Genomic DNA, 26,674 nt, shown 5'->3' on the forward strand with positions numbered 1-26,674 from the left:
ACCACCGAAATAAGTACGTACATTGGTGTCGGTTAGCGCAGGGAAGCTGCCTACCAAATTTCGTGAAGATGGGGCCATAAATAAGAAAGTTCAACATGGCGGATGTTGTCGACCGTTATGACTGTTACGTGTAGAATTTCTAAATGAAACTTGCTTAACTTTTGTAAGTAAGCTGTAAGGAATGAGCCTGTCAAATTTCAGCCTTCTACCTACACGGGAAGTTGGAGAATTAGTGACATTGGAAAGTTCAATATGGCGGCCGATAGTGGCATCATACCACCGAAATAAGTACGTACATCGGTTTTGGTTAAAGCAGGGAAGCCAGCTACCAAATTTCGTGAAGATAGGGTCAGCCTTTTACTTACACAGGAAGTATTAATGACGTTGGAAAGTTCAATATGGTGGCCGACAGTGGCATCATACCACTGAATTAAGTACGTATGTCAGTTTCGGTTAGCGCAGGGTAGCGGCCTACCAAATTTCATGAACATGGGGCCATAAATAAGAAAGTTCAACATGGCGGACGTTGTAGAAGGTTATGGCCGTCATGTGTAAAATTTCGAAATGAAACCTGCTTAACTTTTGTAAGTAAGCTGTAAGGAATGAGCCTGCCAAATGTCAGCCTTCTACCTACACGGTAAGTTGGAGAAATAGTGATGGGTGAGTGAGTGAGTGAGTGAGGGCTTTGCCTTTCATTAGTATAGACTAGCAAAATACCCGTGCTTCGCAGCAAAGAAGTACTGTGTTAAAGAAGTAATGAAAAAGAAAAGGAAACATTTTGAAAATAACGTAACATGATTGTCAATGTAATTGTTTCGTCACTGTTGTGAGTGATGAGTGTTGCTGTCATATATATATATATATATATATATATATATATATATACACACACATATATACATACATACTGTATATATACATATATACACATACATCCACATATATATACATATATATACATATCTACATATACACACATACATATACATACACAAATACATACATACACACACATATATACACACAAATACATATATATGTATATACTAGCAAAATACCTGCGCTTCGCAGTGGAGAAGTAGTGTTTTAAAGAAGTAATGAAAAAGAAAAGGAAACATTTTAATAATAACGTAATATGATTGACAATGTAATTGTGATGTCATTGTCATGAGTGTTGCTGGAATATATATATTTATATATATATATATATATACACACACACACACACATATAAACATATATATACACATCATATATATATACATACATATATACATATATACACATATACAAATACACACACTACATATATATACATATATATACATATCTACATATATACTGTATATACACATATATATATATAGAAATCTACATATATAAATAACCTACATATATATATATTAAGGGTGGGACTCAATTAAAAAAATTAATCTAATTAATTAGAGGCTGTGTAATAATTAACCTTGATTAATCGTATGTAATCACACATGACAATTTGCCCCAGTTCGCAAATGTTTTTTTTTAATTTAAAAGGGTTTTACTGGGTGACAGAATCAAATAATAGACATGGACATGAATATTGTAAACTCAAGCTCTTTTAATTTCTGAAAAAAAAATGCTTTTAAACTGCATTTGAATTCATAACAGAAACAAAAATATCATCCCTGGCTAAAATTGGGCAGACTTAAAAATAAAGTGGTAGATTAAGTACTTTAAGTACATTTTCAGAATGGTATTGTCTTTAAATAATAATAACCAAAATTTCTACATAAAGTGCATGTTTTCTTCTTAAAAAAATAAGTCAGAAACATAAAAGGTAATTTGACCAGCTTCATCTTTAAACTGTGAGTAACATTAGCCAAAATTATTTTGTACATTAGGTTAAAACAGTGTGATCATTGAACATTTTGTAATTAGATGTAATTAGAATTACTAACAGTCACGGAAGTCCAATGATCCCCAGTAAGAGCCACAAAGTCCGCTTTCTGTAATGCATCTAATTTTGCTTGCTTTTCAGTGTGCAGAAAACCATGTTTTTATCAAGGTCTCCGTCGGGTAGTCTCTTGAAATGAAATTTTCCTCCGATCAGTCGTAGGAACGTGCTTTATTCCCACTGTAACATTTTTGTAGCTCTGATGTGTGCATCAATGTAATCGATGTACAGGGCCGCTGCTGGCCAAATGGGTGCCCTAAGCAGAAATTTACTTTTGTGCCCCCTCCCCCAAATATTACGGAAGTAAAAATAAAATAATAAAAAAACACCTACTATAGGGGCCAAAATAGAACTTTATTCAAATAAAAGTAAATACATAAATAAATTGTATCATTTATAAATTGCAATTGTAGCTCTACAGCAAAAAATACAAACTAAAATTACACTTTAAATAAAACATTTATAATAAATAAAATAAACAATAATATACTGAAATAAAATCAACACTGTCATCTGCTGGAGCTTTCCAAAGTTCAAAATTTACAAAGGCACACTTCTGCTTTTTCTTGAGGCAAAGTCGTAAATGAGCTCTTCATATGATAAAGCCATTGCTAATTCAGAGTTGATGCTGACAACTGCCAGACCACTGATGCGCTCTTGTGCCATAGATGAGCGCAAGTACGTTTTGATGAGCTTCATTTTAGAAAAACTTCGCTCAGCAGAGGCAACAGTTACAGGGAGCATCATTGCTATGCGCAGAGCAATTCAGAGATTTGGTTACATGCACGGGCTTCATCTTGGGTTTTTTTTTTCTTTCGTTTCTCGGCACCGGACTGTTGATGTCTCTTTCCAGGAGCAAGCATATTGTTCAATTATTATCATTTTTGGCCAAATAGGCAGCCGTAACAGAGGTGAGGGCGCGCGTACATACATATAGATAGATAGATAGATACTTTATTAATCCCATATATATATATACCCGCATTTCGCAGCGGAGAAGTAGTGTGTTAAAGAAGTTATGAAAAAGAAAAGGGAACATTTTAAAAATAACGTAACATGATTGTCAATATACAGTAATTGTTTTGTGAGTGTTATGAGTGTTGCTGACATCAAGGATTTGATTATCATTATTTCTTTCAATCAGGTTCGTATTTGTAGGATGTGTTGTGTTACATTCCGTGTTTGTCAATCGTTGTAAAGATAACAGGTTTCATTCATTGATTTGTTTCTTACTGCATCAATAAACAGCTCGTCTTCCTCTTTATCTGAGACGTGACACACTGCATGCACGGTTTTTTTTTTACACTGTCTTCCTTTAGCAGGACATTGACTTTTTCCACCGTGTGCTTTGTTTCCGCAGTAGCTGCTCTGATGAATATGCTTGTATGTGTCACACGATTCATATTTTTTTGCTGCCTTCTCAATTGTGTAATTCGTTTTTTCTTCAGCACTCTTTGGAACTGTTGTTTTTTGTCTGTGCACTGTGTCAGTTCACAGCCGCTCAGTGTACATGCATCGAAGGTTCCCAGCTGTGCTGGTGCCATCTCGTGTGATGTCCACGGCTGTATTTAATGTTAGCTAAGACCCGGCACTTAAAAGTTTCTCTCGCAGTTTTGCTGAGTTTGTGCCAAACACCACCCTGACCATCTCATCTTCGTCTGCATAAGCACAGTCCTTCACCCGTGAATATTTAGCGGCAGTGTTTCTATTGGATTGCCGCTGACGGGCTGCCTTATATGGGCAGGCACTAAATTACGTGGGAGGCGTAACTCCGCCTCCCACGGCCATCGAGCAGAAGTCTATTATAGTATATGGACGAAAAAATAGGTTCCAGTTATGACCATTACGCGTAGAAGATCGAAATGAAACCTGACAAACTTTTGTAAGTAAGCTGTAAGGAATGGGCCTGCCAAATTTCAGCCTTTTGCCTACACGGGAAGTTGGAGAATTAGTGATGAGTGAGTGAGTCAGTGAGTGAGTGAGTGAGTGAGTTAGTGAGGGCTTTGCCTTTTATTAGTATAGATAATAACACAGAAACATGTTGAGAAGGGTTTGTGATCCCTCCAAAATACTCCTCAAGGCTCTTTTGGCAACTCATGAAAGACAACTGTCTTGTTTTGTTATTTTTATTTTGTTTAATTTGTTGTGTATTTTAGTAGTAATGGAACTGATTTAACACCGTTATTTATAAATGACAAATTGATATGCGTGATTTTACCATAGAAATTCTTAAGGAGTAACTTAAGTGTTGAGAGAGATATCCGCAGTTCCAACATATAACATGTAAGCGGGGCAGATTGTGTAGGTATGTTTCAGCTAGGGAAAACAAGGCCATGACTGCTTACTAATTTTCCTGCCAAATGTTAGGTCTTAGAGAAGTAAAATCAATGAGCGCACTGTTAATTTACATTATATGCAAGAATATAGAGGTGCATATATCTTGTGTTTCACTGACGTGTGGTTATCTAAGGATCATGTACCAAATGAAGCGCTTGAGTTGAATGGCTTACTGGGACAGGTTTGTGCATACAGAGGTCTGGTAGCAACAGGTGGTTATCTGCGCTTCTGTATTAATCAGTGATGATGTTCAGTTTTGTGGGTGAAATGTAAAATGTGTTCATTAGATATTGAACTGCTGTATGTCTATCTGTACTCCTATTACCTTTCACACAAGATCAGACAAATCGTGGTGGTTGTGTATACGCCTCTGGCAGCAGACACAGCTTATGGCTCACAGATAATAACCAGTATATTAAAAAATAAAAACATAACTCCCCAAATGCCCCAAATTAATTTTGGGTAACTTTAACTCTGGCTCTCCCAGCTCTTTGTCATCAACATATGAAAAATATGCAAAGTCTAATATGTAACAGAAGATTACAGAGAATGCTGAATTTCCATTATGGGAATTTTAAAGAAGCTTATAGTACTAGGGTGTTGTATCATGTTAGCCATTATGAATGTAGTGAAAAGTCAAGCAAAATGACACCTTTTATTGGCTAACTAAAAAAGATTACAATATGCAAGCTTTCAAGGCAACTCAGGTCCTTTCTTTCAGACAAGATGTAAAGGAGCTTATATATAACCATGGAAAGTACCTGTTGGTACTTCTGACCACTATGCCATGCATTTGCTTCCTTCTTACAATGTAAAACGAGAAAAAGTGCGAATTAAACACATTCAGGTTCAGCTACGTGGCAGAGAGAGAGAGTTTATCTTCTATTGATCGACAGTAATTTATTAACAACCGCTCTCTGAGAGAATCTACTACAGATGTAACGGGTTATATTCATTCTTCAATAGAGACAATAACAATTTAATGTTATCCAAATGATAAACTATGGTTTACAAAAAAATAAAAGAAACAATTCAGGCAAAATGTAAAGCATTATTTTTGGGCAAATAAGTAAATGTGAACAAATTCAAATAACTGACTAACTGATTATTACTTAATCAAGGATTTGCATTTACAACTCCCGGTAAGCAGAGGCCCAATTACAGTCATGGCCAAAAGTTCTGAGAATGACACAAGTATTGGTTTGCACAAACTTTGCTGCTTCAGTATTTTTAGATCTTTTTGTCAGATGTTTCTATGTTATACTGAAGTATAATTACAGGCATTTCATAAGTTTCAAAGGCTTTTATTGATAACTACGTTACATTTATGCAAAGAGTCAATATTTGCAGTGTTGGCCCTTCTTTTTCAAGACCTCTGTAATTTGCCCTGGTATGCTTTAAATCAACTTCTGTATCACATCCTGACTGATGGCAGCCCATTCTTGCATAATCAATGTTTGGAATGTGTCAGAATTTGTGAGTTTTTGTTGGTGGCGGTGCAGCTGAATCAACTTTAGGAGACGGCCCGAGCACTTGCTAGACTTTCTTGGATGCCTCGAAGCCTTTTTCACAACAGCATTGGAAATGTTGTTTTTTGGGATTAAGTTCATTTTTATGGCAAAGGGGTACTTTGCAATTAATTGCAATTCATCTAATCACTCTTCATAACATTCTGGAGTATATGCAAATTGCCATCATAAAAACTGAGGAAGCAGACTTTATGAAAATTAATATTTGTGTCATTCTTAAAACATCTGGCCACAACTGTACTTTCACTTAATGTGAGAGAAGTTTGAAGGATGGTGAAGTCTTACAAAGCTCCAGGAAGTGATCTAATTAAGGGGATGGTCCTTAAAGAACATTGTAGAGAGCTCTCTGGAATCTTATGTCAGCTTTTCAATTGCACCTTTAAACAGCACAGAGTGTAAAAAGCTTTGGAAGAACTTTGAAATAACTGTCCAATCAAACAATATGATTATTTTCCAGTGACACTTACATCACTCTTGGCAAAATATCTGAAGCAGCTAATTCTTGTTCACCTTCAGGTCAGTTCCTCTTTGGATCCATTTTAGTTTGCCTACAAACAGAACTGTTCATTTGAGGATGCAGTCATGACTCTGAGGAAAATTAACAGTTCAACTAGTATTCTAGGAGACTATTGTACATATTATATTGAAAGCATACTAGACTGGTTCGGGGGACTCTCTGTGAATAGAAAAAATACACTTAAGAAAAGAATCCATTTGGGGTCTACTCTCTGTGGGCAATTGCAATTAGGGCTCCAAGAATCGTATATCAAAAGAGGATAAGATTGTAAAGGACCAGACACACTACTTAAATAATTGGTTCCAAATTTTAAAATTCTTTAAGGTGATACTTGTTGCCAAAATCTAAAACAGAAATGGTTTTATACTGTACTGATGGTAATAAGACTTTTAAACAGGCCAGTTTTAGTTTTGATGAAATAAGTAACTATTTTAGAATTCTACTTTTACATACTGTATATAAATATGTTACTAATTTGTATATTATTGCATGCCTTGTATGCATAAATGTGCTCTTGCTGACTGGATTAAAGCTAATCACTTGTGGACAGTAAGGGTAAACTAAAGTAAACAAAACTAAACATTTAAAGATGCAATACATGTTCATGTTTTTTTCCTACCCTGTCTTTAATATTTGTATTTTAAAGGTGTATGCTCCATTTTGAACCTGTGTAGGTGAGAAAGCCTATCTTTTGAGTTTCCATTAGGTCACTTGGGTTGAGGTTTGTTCCTGGGGTCCAGGCCTGAAATAGGGTTGGTCGGACCTTTTTTGTCTGAGGTTTTTGAAGTCTACTGCCATTTTTTTGTTTCTTTGGGTTCGAAATGATTTCATGTGTGTGGTAACGTACATTTTTAGGTCCATGGAAGTGTGTGTTTTTAGTGAAAAATAATGTACTCAGGTTCTGGGAAGGTGTAGGTGTACGTGGTTATAAACCCAAGCAGCCCTGGGCTACTGTTAGGGGAACTAGCTAATTGTGCAGTTACATTTTAGCCACTTTCCACATTAGCACTTTAGGGTTGTAATTAATGCACATAAACCCACAATATTTTAAAGAAGCCGGGGAAGAGAACAAAAGGGAAGATCAATAGGACAGGCAAGAAATAGAATGCTTGGAGGTGAAATCAAGAGACAAAAAAGAAAAAAGAAATGTCAAGATCCTGGCAGGACTGTTGCTGCAGAGAGCAGGCAAGGTGGTCAGAGACGATACCCTGTATGATGTAGTACTGCTCTGGGGGTTGGGTCACTCCTGCTCCTCTGCACTGTTCAAGCACACCAGAAAGTCTCATGGATGTTGAGGGACAGTGGTGGGATAACGGAGCAGTGTTCATGTGATATAGTGGGTCCACAGCTCTGAATGAATGGCCAGTTTTTAATAAATAATCCGTTTGGCCATGTCAGTCTCCGTGGGTGCAGTTGCGCAACTGCGGGGTGTCGATGATGTAATTGGGGCAAGACACACCTTCAGATTAAGGTGCTATCATTCTCAATTGCTTTATCGGCTTCCTGAGATTGAGATGCTCTGTAGCTGCTCTGCTGCATCCTTTAAACAGCAAAGCAATTGGTTGTCCTTTTCAGTATCAGACTCGCCACGTAACGTATGTGTTGCACAATGTTTAACATGTAACACCGGGCTTTGATCTGCTCTTCCTCACACTCTCCTGATCTATCTTCTCCAGACTGTGTCTGCCACAGTGGTGATTCCAAGCCAATAGTTTGTACTTCTAATCTGAAGATGGGAGCTAAAGCAGGATGATTGTCTGTGCCACAGCTCCCAACATCTCCTATTCTGAGTAAAGTCTTGAGACTGTACCTGCCCTTTCTATACAGTAATAAAGTAACTGTATTTTCCTTGAAAACCTGGACTCATCTTCCTGTTTCTGATGCAACTCTGTGACCCAAGATTGACCTGTACCTGTATAAAAAACAGCGCTTCTTAAACTGCCAAAAATATTTTATTTGAAAATGAGATGTTAGATTTTTTTTAAAAGAAATACCTGTACAGGTATGAAAATACAGAATAAAAAATGAGACATTAGATGTAACTTTTTTTAAATAGAAATACAGGTATGAACACAGAATGAAAACGAGAGGTTAGATTTATTTTTATAGAAATACAGGTACGAACACAGAATGAAAATGAGCCGTTATTATTTTTGTAATAGAAATTCAGGTATAAAAATACAGAATGAAAATGAGTTGTTAGATGAAGATAAAGGTGCCATTCCAAAATGCTTTTGAAAAGTAATTTTTTTTCATTCCAGAATCAACTTTTTCCAGGATTGTTAATTTTTCTTTCAGTGTAAATTAATGCCTTTTCTCACTTTTTTTATTCATCTCAAAGAAAACTTTGAGAAGCGCTATGAAAATTGAACGTTATCCACACACAACACAATTACCCACGCAGATGCTTAGTGGAGCACTGTCTCAGAATGTGGCTATGTGTATGACACCTACACCCTCGCCAAGACTGCCCAAGACCATGAATTTCACAACAAACTGTCTGTTTCTTTGAGACAACCTATTGCAGGTGGAGAAACAAGTATTTTTTGTATCTTTGGTGGCCATTTTTGGTTAAAAAAACATTCATTATACTGAGATTTACATTTCATTAAAATTCCTTTAACATGATGTTCTGCGAAAGTTTGTCTGGGCCCACAAAAAACATTCATTACTCTGAAAATGTCGTTATTTCTGTATTTGCTATAATAGGATTTAACCTGTATTGTTTGTTGGATGTGTTTAATCTATATTGGCATATTCCTGAGGTGTCGTTAATATTCAGGTGTCAGGGTGGAAATATTGTAGGACTTAGGTGTTAGCCTGATTCTATCCATCCCTCATTTTAAAAGAATATCAGCTTCTTTGCTGCATAAATCTGGTAGCAATTTCAGTGATTTCTAGAAGTCAGGGGTTTGCTACAGTGTTTTGACTTTAGTGTTATGATTTCCCAGTTTAGAAACCTTCCTTTTCTTTTGACTATGTTAATATCCTGATCAATTTAAAATCTCAGGATCCTTTTGGTCTGCCTTTAATTTCATTCTAGCAGAACACTATTGCCTCTGCCTTATATCAATAGCTGTTCTGAATTTTGAGTATGAAATATATGGGAACTAGGTTTATATATTAAAAGATCCAGTATCCTAGACTTCCTCTTGTGTGAGAGAGCAAACTCTTAGAGTCAGATCTCCCCTGTCTAAATAATGAAGAAATATGTCATCCTTAGCAAGTTCACACAAATCTGGATTGGTATTTCTAGTATAGTGTAACTAACAATTTTAAACAATTGAATTTACAGTGGATTCTCAGGACAGATTCTGCTATGTACTTATAGAAATTTGAGTCAAAACGTTAGCACTATTGCACTTACTCACTAACACTGTATCAATTGTCCTTATGGCCATCCACAACTAGTTGTATTTTCAATTTATAGGTTTTTAAATTTTTCTAAATGCAGACATCCTAATGTTTTGTTATTCATCATATTTCTACCATTACAATTCTTATTCCAGACTTGACACAATACTGTTATTGTAACTGCCAAGCTATGAATGCAAATATTGATTTATAGCGAGTGTCTTGCTTCAAATTTACCGCTGCTGCTCTTTCATATTGTTTGCTGGTATTTTAATATTTTAACTCCAAAATTCTGTCATCTACCAAAAATCTAACATGCATCTGAATGAACTTATTTCTTTAAATAAAGGCTCAGTAAATGTCCCGGCCTACATATGGTTTGCTATTAAAAGAAGTATTTGTGATTTTACCATATCTTTTGCAAGCAGTCTGGTCTGTTTGAAGATGGCAAATAATAAATAAACTTAAGGTATGGCTCTTTGTACTGCTCATGCCCCCATGTGGTAGATTCTAATTATGAAATAATAATAGACCAAACCAGAGAACTAAGCTGTCTACTGTTGTGAAAGTTTGAAAGTGTAAAATGTAGCACATAAAAACCTAATATTATGCCACAGAAGTACTATAAGCACTATAGGTCCTTCACTTCCATTTTCATCATTAAAAATAAATTGGAGGTTTAAACTAATAGTCCAAGCAAGAAAGACATAGTCTAATAGGTTCAGACTTGTAGTGTAATAGCTATATTTCAAATCTTGATTTATGTTCAACATCCCCATGTTTAGATGGTGCAGTAAGAAGATCTAGCATCTTGGATTCAACTAGCTGTATGATGTCTGTGCACATTTTCTCTCAATCTGCATGGGCTTTCCTCCCATGTTAGGTTAATTGGTCATTCCAAATTGACTCCAATGAGTCTGTCTAGGACAGTTTCCTTTATTTCTCCCAATGCAGCTAGGAAACACAAATGCACACCGGTAAACCTAAGTAGGATTGAGAATATGATGTGGTGAGACATATTCATTCATACCAATTCATTGTTAATTAACCAAACATACATATCTTGAGGTGGAAACAAACATTGAGAAAACATGTAAAATCAACACAGACAGTCACAGTCATGCCACGATTCAAACAGAGGTACCTACTAACCACAATAAATCCTTCATTGCATTTTGATATTTTAATATTTACACAATCAGACACTGTCATACTTATCTTTGTGCGTACATGCATCATATAACCTGAACAGGCAATAACTAGTAATAAATAAACTGATGCCAATGCAAGCAATTTAAAGTAGCTATATATATTGCTTACTTATACATGCTTGTAATTACCTGGAAAGAGAACTGCCCAGAAGGCGGTTTTCATACGATTGTTTTCACTACACACAAGCCTGATTGCTCCATGAATGGTTGTGTTGCTACAGAAGAAATTAAACAGATCTGAATACGAAGTGTAAAATTCAATTAGTCCTTCTTTCCTTTCTCGTTTGTCATCTGTGGTAGACATGCTGCTGTAAAGAAAAATGAAATATTATTGTTTTTCCATGATTCATTTACATTTTAAGTGGAAAAGGTGTTTTTATTCTTCATTAGAAACAAGATATTTTTGTCATAGCCATTATGAAAGGAAATCTTAACAGGTGTTAATTTTTCAGTGATGTATGAAACATTTTGTACATTAATTTTACTTTGCAGTAGGAAAGTTTAATAGATTTTAATTAGTTTAGTCAAACACTTTAGTCTAAAATATAGAAATAAAATTATAAGTATCTACTTTATATAAAATACTATATATTTTGTTTATTATGAGCAAATACACTCATTGGCAAAATAGCTCTACTCAGAAGAAGACCTAAAATTTGCATAAAGACCAGTATGACATATCCATTTTGTTCATGACTCCTTCATGATGGATGTACAATAGCATCAGCTCCTTTTTCACCACGACAGACCGAAGCAGAGCCCACATCACTGCGCATGATGCACCGATCCTCCTGTCGATCTCACGCTCCATACTTCCCTCACTCATGAACAAGACCCCAAGATACTTGATCTCCTCCACTTGGGGCAGGATCATTGGGACACGCAAACCCCTCTACCACGATAAGGTGGCGGTTCGAGGAGTGGAGTCAAAAACATATGTGCAGAAAATGTAGTATTAATGAAAATATCTGAAATAATAAAACATTTGTATCTTTAATTAATAAATGAATAAAATTAAGCATCTTTTTCAAATGCTGCACTCGCAGCCTGTGTGCCAAGCACCCTTCACACCCGCTATGAATAGGCCCTGCCTAAGCCCATTTTACACTTCAGATTTTAGTGCTTCTTATTTTATGTTATCCTTATTTTTGTTAAAAGTGTTGTTTTGGACCATGTCGTGTTTATCTTACAGTGCTGCATATCAGCTGTGTCACATCAAGCAAATACAGCATTATGATTAAAAAATAAATTAATAAATAAATAGTGACACGGTAACTCAAATCTGAACACAGGTATTTTTTCTTCAATAAAATAAGTACAGTATTTGTTAAGTTACTTGTTTACTTTTTATAGTAATCTGACTACTTAACATGCGTTACTTTTAATGCATTGCTCCCCACATCACCTGCCAAAGATTTATGTTGGGTCATCTTCATTGACAGCTCTCAGTTCTCTCCAGGAGCTGCTATAATGGTTATATACACAAGGGTACACTCCAGGCAGTATTCTTGGATATAACAACTAAACTACTCCTTTAACTTTGTTTTAATAACTTGCTTTCCTGTTGAGAACCTACTTCTAGAATTCATTATAATTGTTTTCTTTTAATAAAGACAAATTTCAAAGAATAGACACAAGTGTCTATGACTGTGTAGCCAATCCATTATGTACAATCATGTAATAAAGTACCCAACATGGAAACTGCTGACATTTTCAACATATTTTAACAGGCAAACACTAAATCTTCATGCAAACATATAGATAAAAATGATATACTTGACCAAATGACACATAAAAATGATGCAGTGTATTCATTTTCATAATCTAAATTAACACAAGTACAGATTTGTAAAGTAGTAAAAGTGAGTACACCCCTACATTTATCACTACTTCCACACCACAAAATTAGAATCAGTAATTCCAGATTAGGTGCCTATGAATAGAACTTCCTTAGGGAGTTTGCTGGTGTAACCTGTCTTATTTAAACTACAGATATCTAAGGTCAGGTGTTCTCTTTGCTGTTGGTCAAAGCTATGGTGTCATCAAGGGAAGATCTTACAAAATGAAATAAGTTCTGTAAGTCCCCAAACACACCTTAGAAGGATTTAGACAAATAATCTAATCTGAACTTTTTAAATAAAAATTTTAATAACTAAATAATTATACACAGATAGTTAAAATTGTTAAGTCAAAATGATACATAAAGTTTTTGTTTTTATTTAGATTATATTGGTGTGAAACAAAGGTTTTTATTGATATGAAGGCCTTCTTTAAAGAAATTGAAGTGCTATACTCCCTTCAGTCATTTGAAACTTCTTTCTTACCTAGTCATAATAATAGTCATTTTTTTTGGGTATGTAATTTAGGTGCAATGATGCCAAAAATCTTTTAAGGCGTAAGGGGTTAATGGAAGTGTTTGAATATAAGGAAATTGACTTTTTTATTTTGAGCCATGCTGTTTAAAGCTGTGAGACATACGACTTATATAAAGATAATGTTCCTGATAAGGAGAACTTTATTATGGGAGTTTAGGTGTGGTGATAGCCATTCGTTCTTTTGTTTGGAAGGAAAATGATATAACATGGCAATATGTACACAGCAGCTCATGCTGAGTATACTACTCTATTAGTTTTGGTTTTAAATTTGTGTGATACTCAATAATATGTTACTTTTCACAAAGTTTCAGGTAGTGAGATATATGTAGAAACTGGAGTAAAGAGTACAGCAAGAGAGCTGATTTGTGTCTTTTGTTAATTAAAATGAAGTTCTGTATTTAACCACATTATTGTTTATCGCAACCTTGGATAAATGTGGAGGGATGCCGTCAGGAAAGGCATTCAGCTGTAAAAATCATAGCAAAACCTACAAAACTTCGACCCCACATAGAAATGGGAAAGGATGAAGAGGAGGAAGAAGAATTCTTTATCATCGTTAGACTGGCATGCAAGTTTGAATATGAATACTCCTATTACTACAGCAACAACTTAACTACAGTTTTTTTTTCTTGACTGAACAGCAATTTCTATGCCATAGTTCTTATTTAGTCTGTGTTCAGAGCAAATCCAATGGCATCAAATATTTGCAGAGCTTCACCAAACTCTGGACTTTTTTCATTTTTATTACTGTTGAAAAAGTAGAGGACGGGCAAACCCACAGTCATATCCTTGGTTTTAGAAATACTTACGTGTGAAAAATAACGTTCATGCCATTTATTTATTTATTTTTTTTTTTGTTATTTATTAATTTTATTACAATCAATACATAGCAATCACGTTTTTACAAAAAAAAAAGAATTATGCTAAGAACAGATCGATCCCCACCCTTGAGAGAGAGAGCAAGCCAAACGGTGTAAAATTTAAGGCTTTTAAAAATACCTAAATCAACAAATTCTCTGTGCTTTATAAAATCATTTCAAAATATTACTGATTAGATCCTGCCATGTTTTGAAAAAGTCTGCACAGATCCTCTAACTGAGTATTTGATTTTTTCCAATTTTAAATAATATAACACATCAGTTTCCCACTGACTTAAAAGAGGAGAGTTTGGGTTCTTCCAGTTTATCAGAATAAGTCTGCGTGCCAAAAGTGTAGTGAATGCAATCACAATTTGTTTGTCTTTCTCCACTTTAAGACCCTCTGGAAGAACCCCAAACACAGCTGTTAATGGGTTAGGAGGGATTGTGAGTCCAAGACTGTCTGAGAGGTAATTAAAAATTTTGTCCAGAATAATGTTAATTTGGAGCAGGCCCAGAACATGTGACCTAGTGAGGCTGGAGCTAATTTGCAGCGTTCACAGGTTGGATCATGTCCTGGAAACATTTTGGAGAGTTTTAGTCGAGACAGATGTGCTCGATATATAATTTTGAGTTGTATAATTGTATGCTTTGCGCATATGGAGCTCGAGTGAATTCTCTGCATTGCTACTTTCCACTCCTTTTCTGATATATTAATTGAGAGATCACGTTCATGCCATTTAACATAAGTATCAAAAATATATAAGCATATAGATAGATAGATAGATAGATAGATAGATAGATAGATAGATAGATACTGTAGATAGATAGATAGATAGATAGATAGATAGATAGATAGATAGATAGATAGATAGATAGATAGATGTGAATGGCGATAGATAGATAGATAGATAGATAGATAGATAGATAGATAGATAGATAGATAGATAGATAGATACACAACTGGTTACTTAGCTTATAACAGACAAACAATGGGAGGACCATCTGCAAATATTAGGATATACTTTTCCTTTTGTAAATAATGAAAGGAACAGGAGGTGAAATAATGGATTGAGGTAGCTTAGAAGAAAAACAACTATGCATATATTCTTTGTGTTCTTCTAGTTAAAAAATCCAGGATCCAGTCAACCAAGTTCAAGTCCCTATAGAAATATTTTTTTCAAATTTAAAAGGAATGAAAAATCAATAAATAACCAATACATCATTTGGAAAATGAAGTGTGGAATCCTGCTTCTATCACAATGATGTACAACTTCTTGTATTGTCTGTAAATTCATCCATATCAGCACATGGCTTTGATTTCTTTAATTGCAAGCTTTTCTGTTATAAGGATTTACTTACAGCACATACAGGAATGAAGTGTCAACAATTACGATCTGATTAAACCATTGACGATTTGGCTCTAGATTTATAAGTACCTTAATTATTCCTGTTCTCTGACTTAGGATTCTGTTGTGAAGAGTCATGCAGGTATGTCTTTAGCTGTGTATAAAAGCAGCCAAAATGAAGCAGCATCAAAAAACGTTGATTCAGGTTTCCTGTAACACTGGAGCTGCTTCACATGCCTCTGCTCTCAGGTAAACTATACACAATCATAATAAAGATTTGTGAAAGCTCTCTTTGTATTGAACTGGAATGCAGCAAAACAGACAGTAGATTGACATCCTTAGTGAACAATCTTTCATCAGTCATCATCAATTCATACCATTGTTTAACTAAAGGCAGACACCATCACCATGGCACTTAACAAGTGATAACTGACTTTGTACAGTCAAGTTCAACTTTTTATTTGACAATATAGCATAAATTAACTTTTCTAAAATTTTATTTCTTACATTATGTTTCATAAATCAGAAATTATCATATATTTCTCAAACCTGTTTAGCCCAAATCAGGGTCTTTGGAGGACTTTAGTCCAACTTGGCAGCACTGGGCACAAGGCGTGAAGTAGTCTTTGACAGGTCATCATGAGCCCTTTGCAAGACCCACTTCTGCACACATCCTCTCTCACACAGGGGTAGCTTGGAATCGACAGTTAACCAGAACTTTGTGTCTTTGGGGTATGTAGGGGGAAGAAAAACTAATCAAACATGCAGGCACTATTAAGACATTTTATAAGATACTGAGTCCCTAGGAGTGGCATCACTAACCACTACACTATGTAGCCTTAATCACATCTTAATATCTTGTATACACAAAGCTGAAAGTTAACCAAAGATGGTTCAATCAATAACTACTTGTTCTGGCTTTGGCTGGAACTCTCATTAAAATAACCAGTTATAACTGTACTCACTGTTTCAGAATGCTCTAAAATGACATCATTGGATTTATAATGACAAATACTGTCACTGAGAAAACAGTTAAGAAATCAACACAGATCATTTCATTTATTTTTGCCATTTCCTGGTCTGCAAAAGTAGAACAAATAAAGACGAATAGATTGTACAATTAAATTCCAGGCACAAGGCAAAGTAAACTTTGGCAGCTGACCTAGAGGCTACAACCTACTGCAAAAACACAATAAAAAGTAAATCTCTCTATGATTGATTTGATTCCTGTATTCCCTGGATTTTTATATTTCTATTCATATGAAAAATATGCCTGTAAGTAAATATTTTTAAGTTAACACTAAAATACAATAATGGATTTTTATAGCATAAATAATGTTTTATTTATATGCTAAAACTATATTGGCAAAAGTAATAACATTAAAATACACCTATGATTGTACTACATTTGCACATTTTTTACATTTAATTAACAAATGAATGTTTATATAATTTCTAACAGTTGACATTAAATGAGGATTTATCTTTATTAATATATTAAGAATCAAAAACCTGCAAAAAAGTTACAATATGTTTTAACTTATTGATAGTTTAATGAACTGCAAAACAAAATTATGAACACTTTTCTACAATATAATACAAATATATGAAAATCTAGCTTTGAGACCAATACATGCTTATACAGTTCACTGCGGGTATTCTAACCTTTTTGGTACACATTTTATAGTATCTGTTCTTATCAGTTTAATATCTGACATGTCCCCTATCTGGGGACCATCTATTAAATAGATTTTTGGAACAGGGAGATGGAATAGGGCCTTGCTCCGTGCACTCCACGCATTGACCTGGTATTGCAGTACTTCCAGGAGCAGTACTGCGATGGGCTGATACCCTGCCCGGGGATTGTTTCCTGCCTTGCACCCTGTGTTGGCTGGGATTGGCTCCAGCAGACCCCTGTAACCCTGTGGTTAGGATATAGCGGGTTGGATAATGGATGGATGCTTCATATGGTATAGTGAATCTACTATAGTCACATACTTTCATGTTGTAAGACTCTACCAAATACTTCTTTTTGTCTTAATAACACTTAACAAGCACCAGTAAAGTGGTTATTCATCATAGTACAATGTGGCATATTAAAATAACCATTTTGATGGCTTCAGATTATAGGTTTATAGTGTCAGTATAACCGAGTGCAGAGAATGCAGTGAAATTCTTGCACATGCTAATCAACATGCAACACGTCACCACTGTTTTTTGAAATTACATGCTTAAGTAAAAGATAAAATTGATGCATTATACATAGTACATAATCTACAATTGTATCACTTTTTTAACTATGTAAAATATGATATGTATTATGAAGGGAAGGGTGAAGGCAGAAATGTCTTGTTCCTGGTTTGCCCATTCCATGGCCAGTTAAGAAACAGTATAATTATAGGGCAATACTCCTGTGGTACCATAGAAGAAAAGATAGTACAATATATTTGCAGGAGACGAGAGGGCCAATTAAACATTTAACCCTTAATATTTTCCTTATAGAGAAAAGACAGAGATAATCACTGTAGATGATAAAGACAATGCTCATTGGCTTGCAAGGTGAAGCGGCATGTTAAGTAATTATACAAATGTTGACATGATTCTTCACTTAGAAAATGCAGGTCCTAGTTTTTTGTATGTTTAAATGCTCTCTGTTTTATTCAGCCAACCACCTAGATAATGATTTATTAACCTCTCATTTCCAGTGCTCAGTCATGGAGGACTGGAGACATTTGTGGCAGCAACAGGCCAAAGGAAGGAATCAACCCTTGAATTGACAGATTATGAAGGGTTGCACTATACGTACAACTCCACATTCATTAAAACCAGGCTAATGTGGAGTTGTCAATCAGTTTGATTATATTTTGTTTAAGGTGACATGCCAAGATATAATTTAGAGTACAGTTAAATAGATGTAACAGCCAGAAACAATTGTTCAAAACCTGAGTGAAAGAAGTGGAAACAATGGGTAGGGGCTGAATGTTGCTTTGCTTTGTTAAGTGTGACTTAATTGTATGGAATGTTATCTGCTTCTCATTAAAATCAGTAAAAAATTAAAATCAAAAATCAAAAAGAACAATATAAACCTATATAAAATCTTTATCAAGGATCCTGCTCAAACATATACACAGTGTAGAAGTAATAAATGATTATATGGAACATTACATTTTGCAGAAATTATAATATTTGCATAAAAATACAATACTGGTGGATGCATTGTGTGTGATATCTTTCTTTATTTTTAAAAAGACAACCAGTCACTAGGGAAATGTTTTAGAAAATTTAAGATGACCTGTGTTTTTCACTGTCATGAAGATTTGTTTGCTATTCTAAGGATGGAAGATTATTAAATCTCTTGTGAAATGCATTTAAAAAAATGTGCCATGTATTGAAAGACTATCACATGATTGACTGTCTAACCCCCACTTTTAAATAAATTAAACAATATATGATTTTTAAAAAGACTATATTTGACGTTTAAATTGTTTTATAAATTGTTTAAATGAGCAGCATCATGAGCTGTTAAGCTTTCTTTTTATTTTCTTTTAATGAGCACTTAACAAATTGTTATCTCTCATTATGTAGTTATAGTGTCATCTTTCAGAATACTAACTTATATTTTATTTCTCAATTTAGCCATTCTGAAAACCAAATATCTGCTAAAATACAGTCATAGTAAAAGGACTAAAGAACTATTTTTTGCTAGAATATTATACAGTATACAGTATTTAAAATAAAAGCAAAACAACATTAAATTAGAACACAAAATACCATGTAGTGAAACTCTCTGTGTGTGTATATATTACTCAAGAAAGTACATGCAGTTTTTGTTAATAAACATTTTAAAAGCATTATTTTTACCTGAATTCTTATCTAAATTTTCTTTAAAAATCCTTTTCCTTTTCTAATAGTTAGTTATTAACCAGTTGTTTTAGATCTCACTATTTAGCTTGCACTTAAATCAGTTTTATGAGGCAAACAAAGCAATAAAGAACCAATCAAAACAATCCTTTGCTCTGATCTTCTTTCATCAATGGTTAGAAGCCCTAAAATCTCCATAATAAACCCTTGTCAAGGATTAAATCACTTTAAAATAAATAGGAACTAGAAAGCAAGTGCTAAAATCCCAGGAAGTGCATCCATTTTCTAATCTCTTAGTAAAATACATCATGGCGCCTGGTTATGAGAGTTAATCTTATGTCATTATTAAAACATTAAATTCAGACCAGTGCTGGTTTTATTTTGTTCTGTTTAAACGAGAATATCTCTGTTCCATATGCTGTAGATGCAATCTGGTTTAGTTCTTAGATTTTTCTTACTTATTCTCTTCTTCATTGTTTTGATATATAAGTTGTCTGTTTTTGAATTTTATCTGCAGAATAGTTTAAAAACGTTATTTGATTCAGCAGTGCCTTGTTTGCCACATAGGGGAGACTTTACAAAGCCTTCAAAGTCACCAAATGAATTATACAAATAGATGGAAAATGTTCATCATATTTATTAAAGATGAACCCAACTCCAGTTTGAAGGGACTCTAGAAGTGCTAGCTTTGTGAATATGCTACTACTGTTTAGTTTCCTTTTATGTTAGGTACTTCATTAAAAAATCAGGTTCAACCAAACTTAGAGGACATTATTATTTATTTTTAATCTTTGTTGGTAGGTGCTACTGATTGACTGTCAGTTAAAGGTACTAAGCCATACCTATAGAGAGCTGTCATTTATAAGAAAAGCAAGAGGTGAGAGGTGCTAATGAAAAAAACATTTTCTTTTTGTTAATAATGCATTTTTCATGGGGCACACATTCTTTGAAAATTAGGTTAATTTATCATATACTCTAATTGTGCCCCAGAACACAAACAAGTATCTCACACAGGTAGAGGAGAAAAAACAATTAAACCTTACAGAACAAAAGCACTTAGGTTGACTTTAGTGCTGAATTAACTTTTTGAAACAAACAGTTTAATGGCACTATATCAACATCATCAAGTAAGAGTCTCTGCTACAAAAAAGAAATGGGAAGATCTGTGCTCTATGGCTTAGATCTTGTCTTTCTATCTCTCCAGTTCAAAGGCTGTATGGTTCAATGACTTCCAACAAGAAGTCACTCAGATGTTAAATTGTTATGGTAGATATACAGTCCATTAGCAAGTGAGTGAGCCATCAGCAACTCTCTTGTCATTTCATTTGAACATTACTTATATGAATTAGTCTTGTAAGTGATACAATTCCTTATACACTCCTCCCTTCTCTTTCTCTCTTTAACCAGAAATATTCCTGCAAGTTTATGGTGATATGAAAGATTTTGTGCCTGACCTTCATCCATAATCTTGTTTTCTAGTTATATCTATGCATTTACATTTGAAAAAGGCCTTGTTCTGCAACTCAGAGTCTAATTTTCCAAGTACTAACTAAAATACTTTTATATTTAGATATATGTAAGTTAAATCTAATTCTTAATATATACATAGTAAAAAAAATCTCATGCATGGCTGCATACCCAATTGAATCATAAATCATACAGACATCCTAATTATTGATTGTATTGCTTCATACTGCTATCAGCAAAAAATTACACAAAAAATAACAAAAGCAGAGAAAACAGGCAGCATGTTATGGACATCATTCACAATCTGTGTAATGTTAATGGGATTTCAAATCAGTTAAACTGTGTAAGAGTTTTTGTGTCCCTGTATTTTTAATTATATAATCAAAGGGAACAGAACCCTAATGTAGCAACATCACATGTAAGGCAAGAATCAAATTTCATCATTACTTCAGACATTTTACAGTTTAAGACTTTGATCATTACTTTTCTTTTGAAACTAACATTACTTTTAGTCACCGCACTGATATTAAGAAATGGGAGTAGGGAAATAGCACTGGAGGGATTAGTATGGGAATGTTAGTTGACAATGTTGTAATATTTGAAGTAGACATTGTTTCACTCCAAACCCTGTCAGAATGTTTGAGAAAATGTGCAGCAGAACTAATATTGCATATAGTCAAAGTGAAAAGAAACATACAGAATCTTAAAGCAGTAACAATACTAATCCAAATGATGAATACAAATATCTGTAACTTTAGTAAACAAAAAAGAACTTAAAGCAAAAAAATTAATTTGTACCTTGCTGTATCAAAGCACTCTCTTACTTTTTTAGTAGATGTGAAACTAATCCACACACACTGACATCATATCTAATTCAGGGTAGCAGGGGTGTTATCTTATCCTGACAGCATTGGCTGCCCACCTCGCCCAGGAAGTCATTCCTTCAAAGGACTCTTTGATGCACATGGGGCCAATTTAGATATACTGTATACCTAACATGTCCGACTTTGGGGGATGCTACTATTTATTCTTGAAGTAAATAATGAAGAGATTGGAGTAGCCCCTGCTGTTTGTAGAAACCAAACTTTTCAAAGAAATAAGTAGATTCATTTTATTGTTACTTGTTTTTGTGGTATCAATTAAAAAAATATTGTTTTAATAAGATGCTTTTCTGTAATTTTATTATGCATACATTATCCTTTAACTATACCTGCTAAGTGTAAAGGTAATGTAACATAAAATTCCACTCAGAGTTACAGGGGTCCAGAGCCTATTCTGACATCACTCGGTATAAAGCAGGGACTAACCCTACCCTAGACAGGGCCAATCACACACATCTGTAGTTCAGGGGGCAGTTTTGATCACCAGATATTTTAATATGTAAATCATTGGCATTTAATTGAAAGGTCCATGCTTACATGAGGAGAATGTGCGAACTCCACACAAAATAGAGGAGTCAACCCAAAGATGCTGAATCAGAGCCATTGTATCAAGCTGTTAAAACTAAATATATTTTTAAAATCGCAAATAAATTACTTATTGTAATGCACGGTATTCATGAATGTCATACATTTAACAGAAAGGATGATGGTTTTTACTTTTAAGAATGGAATTGAATGAAATACAGTGCTAATTGAGTTGCATTTGATGCTTTAATTGACAATTAAAATTATAGCACATTTACAGTTTTTCTTGGAAATTTAGCAAGGATATAAAAGTTAAGACAATAAGGCAAAGGTCAGAGATTTTTGTTTCCTTCTCAGTTTACATGGTATTTCAGCTAATTTCTGGTACAGTTTGTAATCTCAGTGTTATTTTTAATTCTTCACTCTCTTTCCTGACACAAACTGTATTACCTTCTTAAGCAAAGCCACGTTTTATCACCTATGTCATATTGCCCATCTCTGCTTATTATTTACTATCAGTGATTCACTAATCCTAATTTGGGTTTTTACTACTTCATATGTGGATTACGGTAAATTCATTTTTCTTGTTTCCCCGTCATATCATTCAATGAATTGCAACATATCGAAAACGCAGCACCCTGGCTATTAACCCATACCAGGAAATCCACATATATCAGTTCTGTTCTTTTCCAATTACATCCATCCATTATCCAACCTGCTATATCCTAACTACAGGGTCATGGGGGTCTGCTGGAGCCAATCCCAGCCAACACAGGGCACAAGGCAGAAACCAATCCTGGGCAGGGTGCCAGCCCACTGCAGGGCATGCACATGCACACACACACACCAAGCACACACTAAGGACAATTTAGGATTGGCAGTGCACCTAACCTGCATGTCTTTGGACTGTGGGGGGAAACCGGAGTACCTGGAGGAAACCCACGCAGACACGGGGAGAACATGCAAACTCCAGGCAGGGAGGACCTGGGAAGCGAACCCGGGTCTCCTAACTGCGAGGCAGCAGCACCACCACTGCGCCACCCCAATTACATTGGATCTGTATTATTCATGTTCAATTGAAACTCCTCACACTACATTTAAAACATATGATGGTCTTGCCCCATTTCATCTTTCCGCTCGTCTTCAACTTTATATACCAGTTCCCAACACAAAATTGCATACTGTGGGAGTCCAGTTATTTTGTGTGGCTGCTGCCAAAACTATGGAAGACTCTTTCTCTGTCTCTCCACAACTGCACAAACCTTTCTTCTTTCAAGTCCAGCCTTAAATCATATCTATTCACCACATATTTCCATTCCTTTATTAAGACCTAACTGTTACATTTATTTGTGTGTACATTTGTGATCTTTAATTTTTTTATATTCTGTGCTTGTATTATGTCATCTAATATTATGGCTTTCTGCGTACCTATTTGTTAATTTATTTTTGTAAATTGACCTTGGTTTTGACCTAAAGCACTATATACACAATACTTTCTTCTTCTTATTATTTTTAATAATGATAATAATAACACAATTTGTAATAGTTCAAAAAGAAGGATAACAATTAATTTTTATATTAATAAAATATTCAATTAGTTGGACAATCTCACAATCCCACTCTCGCCTGTAGATACTTGAACTCCTCTTAGGGCAGCTTTACTTATGGAGAGCGAGCTACTCTTTCTTGTTAGAGGATCATGTTTGTTGATTTGGAGGTGATAATTCTTTTAATCAAAACCACATTACATTCATTTAAAAACTGTAAATCTGTGTCAGAGACCAGTCCAAAAGAACAATATTATCCACAAAGATTCTCAAACTGAATGCACCTTCATATCCTTTAAAGTGAAAGTTGTACAGGACTCTGATAATAATGTTTCTGGACAAAGTTTTCAACTTAGCAATCAGTCTGCATCTCTGTCCTTACTTATGGTTAAGAACTCTGAGTAGTGACTGAAAGAATCTGACTAAAAGCATTGATGATTCTGTAGTTCAGAGGGATACAGGGGATATCAGACACAGCTTACTGGGAAAAGCCCTGGGGTAGACTAGCTTGGCCATGTCTGGGAATTCATCGATTCATCATCAAAGGAACTTGAGACTCTAGCTATGACTAAAATGGCCTGATCTTTTAGCTTTTGGCCTACACCAGGATAAAAAGGACTGAGAATAAGTGAGTAAGTGAATAGAAGGTGGATGTGCCAAGTATATTTCCAGGGGAGTAACCCACAAACCCTCTTCAGTAGGCTGCAGGAGAAACATCTAAAAAAGAAGCTATAAAGTCATTCTGCAGAGATGAAGTAAGTAGGGTATGAATGCTGTGTTTTTTTGGTTATTTATCTATTTTCTGTCAAATCCATGTTTTTCTGCAGCTGATCATAGACTTTATTTGAAGAAGTAAACACTCAGAATGACACCATGGTTATTATTTACAAGACAAGACCCCTGCTCAAAGCTTCCTATTATTTACCTTCTGCCTAAATATGCCTACCTGAGGAGAGCAATAGCTTAAGCATCATATAAGGCATTTAAAGAACAGAAAAGTGGAATTGAGAGCTGGATCAGGGTCAGTAGGGTCAATGATTAAAAACAGAACAGGCCACAGAAGACTATCAGACCAGTGGAAGTCTTTCAAGAAGAGCAGATAGCAGAGAGCATTTTTTGTTGCTTGATGCTGTATTTCTAGTTCTTTTATCATTTTCCTAACGATTAAGTATAATATTTTTAACAGCTGCACAAAACAACTACCACCTGAAGGCAAGGTCAAGCACCTTCTACTGAAAAACTATATTGTGCAGAAGTACAGTTTAATGTTTATTCAATGACCTAGGCTATTAGTATTTAGTTTCACTTAGCAGAAACATTGCAGCTTCCTCTGACCATGTTCAAAATTTGCAGCAATATATAACACATTTTAATTCCTTACTTTATTCAAATTGTCATTCACGCAAACAGCCATTTTCAGAACTTTTTAATCCAGGTCAGGGCAGCGCTTTTTGCACCACATTAACCTGCATTCACTCACCCATTCTCACTTATGCAATCTAGCCAATTTACAATTTCTAATTGACCTAATGTGTAAATCTTAAGAATGAAGAAAACCCTGACAGACATGGGAAAAGCATGTAAACTACACATAGACAATGACTGATCCCAGTTCTCTGTGGATCTCATTCAAAAGCACCATGGACTGTGCTACAGGGCAGCACTTGATGTTCAAAATGTGAAATGCCTTTAAAATAGTGCAAACTGCACTTTATGGCTGTTAATGCCTGCAGCCAAATATTGACAGATATCTTTTATTATGGGTGTCAAGCAATATTCAGGTCAGGTTATATATTGACCTATATAACATTATTTAGTAAGTCTTTGGAGTTTTAAATGGATCTGGAATGCCCATATAAAATCCACATGAACACAGAGAGAACATGCTAACTACACACCAAAGGCTGAATAATGCACCAGGCATAGAATAGCCATCTGTGTCAAATATGAAATTAATTAAAATAAAACTGTTTTGGAGGTGTATGATTATATTGGAAAAACAGTTAATTACTGTACATGAAAACATAACCTATTATTTTAAAGTTACTTAAATCAAGATTAATCATAATCAGTGTTTCAAGGAAAAAGTTTTAAAATACTTTATTATTAAATCCAGTTTGGGATACTGCCATATTTTCACAGTATATAATTGAAGATCTTGGTTAAATATGTTTTAAAAACTAACCACAACAGATGATATTTCATTTATTTCATTCTCAGTTGTTCTTTGTTTTTGGTTCATTGTTCAGATAGTTATATAATAACCATTGTACTGCATTTGAACACAAAGTGTTAAAATAAACACTAATGCTAATTTCTGTGTACTTTACATGGTATTTGTCTGAAGGTATAACCCATGTAGTTTGTCATACCTACTGTATATCATACTTATGAAAGATAAAATCTATCTTATTAATAAATACAAACATGAGTGTGCCAAAATCCCAACAAAATACCGTAAAATATAATAGGTTGTCTAGAATGTTAACAATCAGAGCTTTGTTATAAAAAAGTCTCTGCTTTTAAAACCTTTTTTCATATTTTAAAATTCCAGCATGAATAGAACAGTAATTGTTAACATAAAAATCATATAAAATGCTAATAATACGAATAGTTAACTTACCTTGAATGCTTACAAGCTTTGCACACTGAAGAGTCCTGAATATATAAAGTGATAAGAGAGAAACTACACTATTGAAAGGGGAGGTGAAAGAGGGTGGGGAGCTTTGTATAATAAAAGCCTTTCCCTTTGAAAGGTTGGTAATGAACTGGTTTCAGTCTTGCCCTAACCAGATCTGAGAGAGAGACTGAGAGAGAGGGAGAGGGAGAGGGAGAGAGAGAGAATGATAGAAATTAATAGAATTGGAGATAAACTGAATTAATTATTAACATTAAACAATCGTTTTAATGTACTGTAGATAAAAAACC

The 26,674-nt window shown here is 34.6% G+C and overlaps 1 protein-coding gene and 1 non-coding gene across 6 annotated transcripts in view; one reads left to right on the top strand and one right to left on the bottom strand.

The window, feature by feature from the left end:
• LOC120535772 (amiloride-sensitive sodium channel subunit alpha-like) overlaps nt 1-26,486 on the bottom strand; it is a 77,229-nt gene extending 50,743 nt beyond the window's left edge. The window contains exons 1-2 of one of the 5 annotated variants that reach the window (XM_039763825.1): nt 26,370-26,486; nt 11,014-11,189 (exon numbers count right to left, since the gene is read on the bottom strand). In XM_039763825.1, the coding sequence (XP_039619759.1) occupies nt 11,014-11,188 (175 nt within the window). In that variant the 5' untranslated portion in view covers nt 11,189; nt 26,370-26,486. Of the gene's footprint in view, nt 1-11,013; nt 11,193-15,555; nt 15,681-16,014; nt 16,138-21,591; nt 21,603-26,369 lie in introns of those variants that run through there. The other 4 variants (XM_039763824.1, XM_039763827.1, XM_039763828.1 and 1 more) reach the window with 4 other exon arrangements.
• On the top strand, nt 17,123-17,307 carry LOC120536111. The gene has a single exon (XR_005635018.1). It is a non-coding gene; the product is annotated as a U2 spliceosomal RNA (small nuclear RNA).
• Nucleotides 26,487-26,674: the final 188 nt, after the last annotated feature.

This window comes from Polypterus senegalus, chromosome 9 (genome assembly GCF_016835505.1).
Source record: "Polypterus senegalus isolate Bchr_013 chromosome 9, ASM1683550v1, whole genome shotgun sequence".
Classification (NCBI taxonomy): domain Eukaryota; kingdom Metazoa; phylum Chordata; class Cladistia; order Polypteriformes; family Polypteridae; genus Polypterus; species Polypterus senegalus.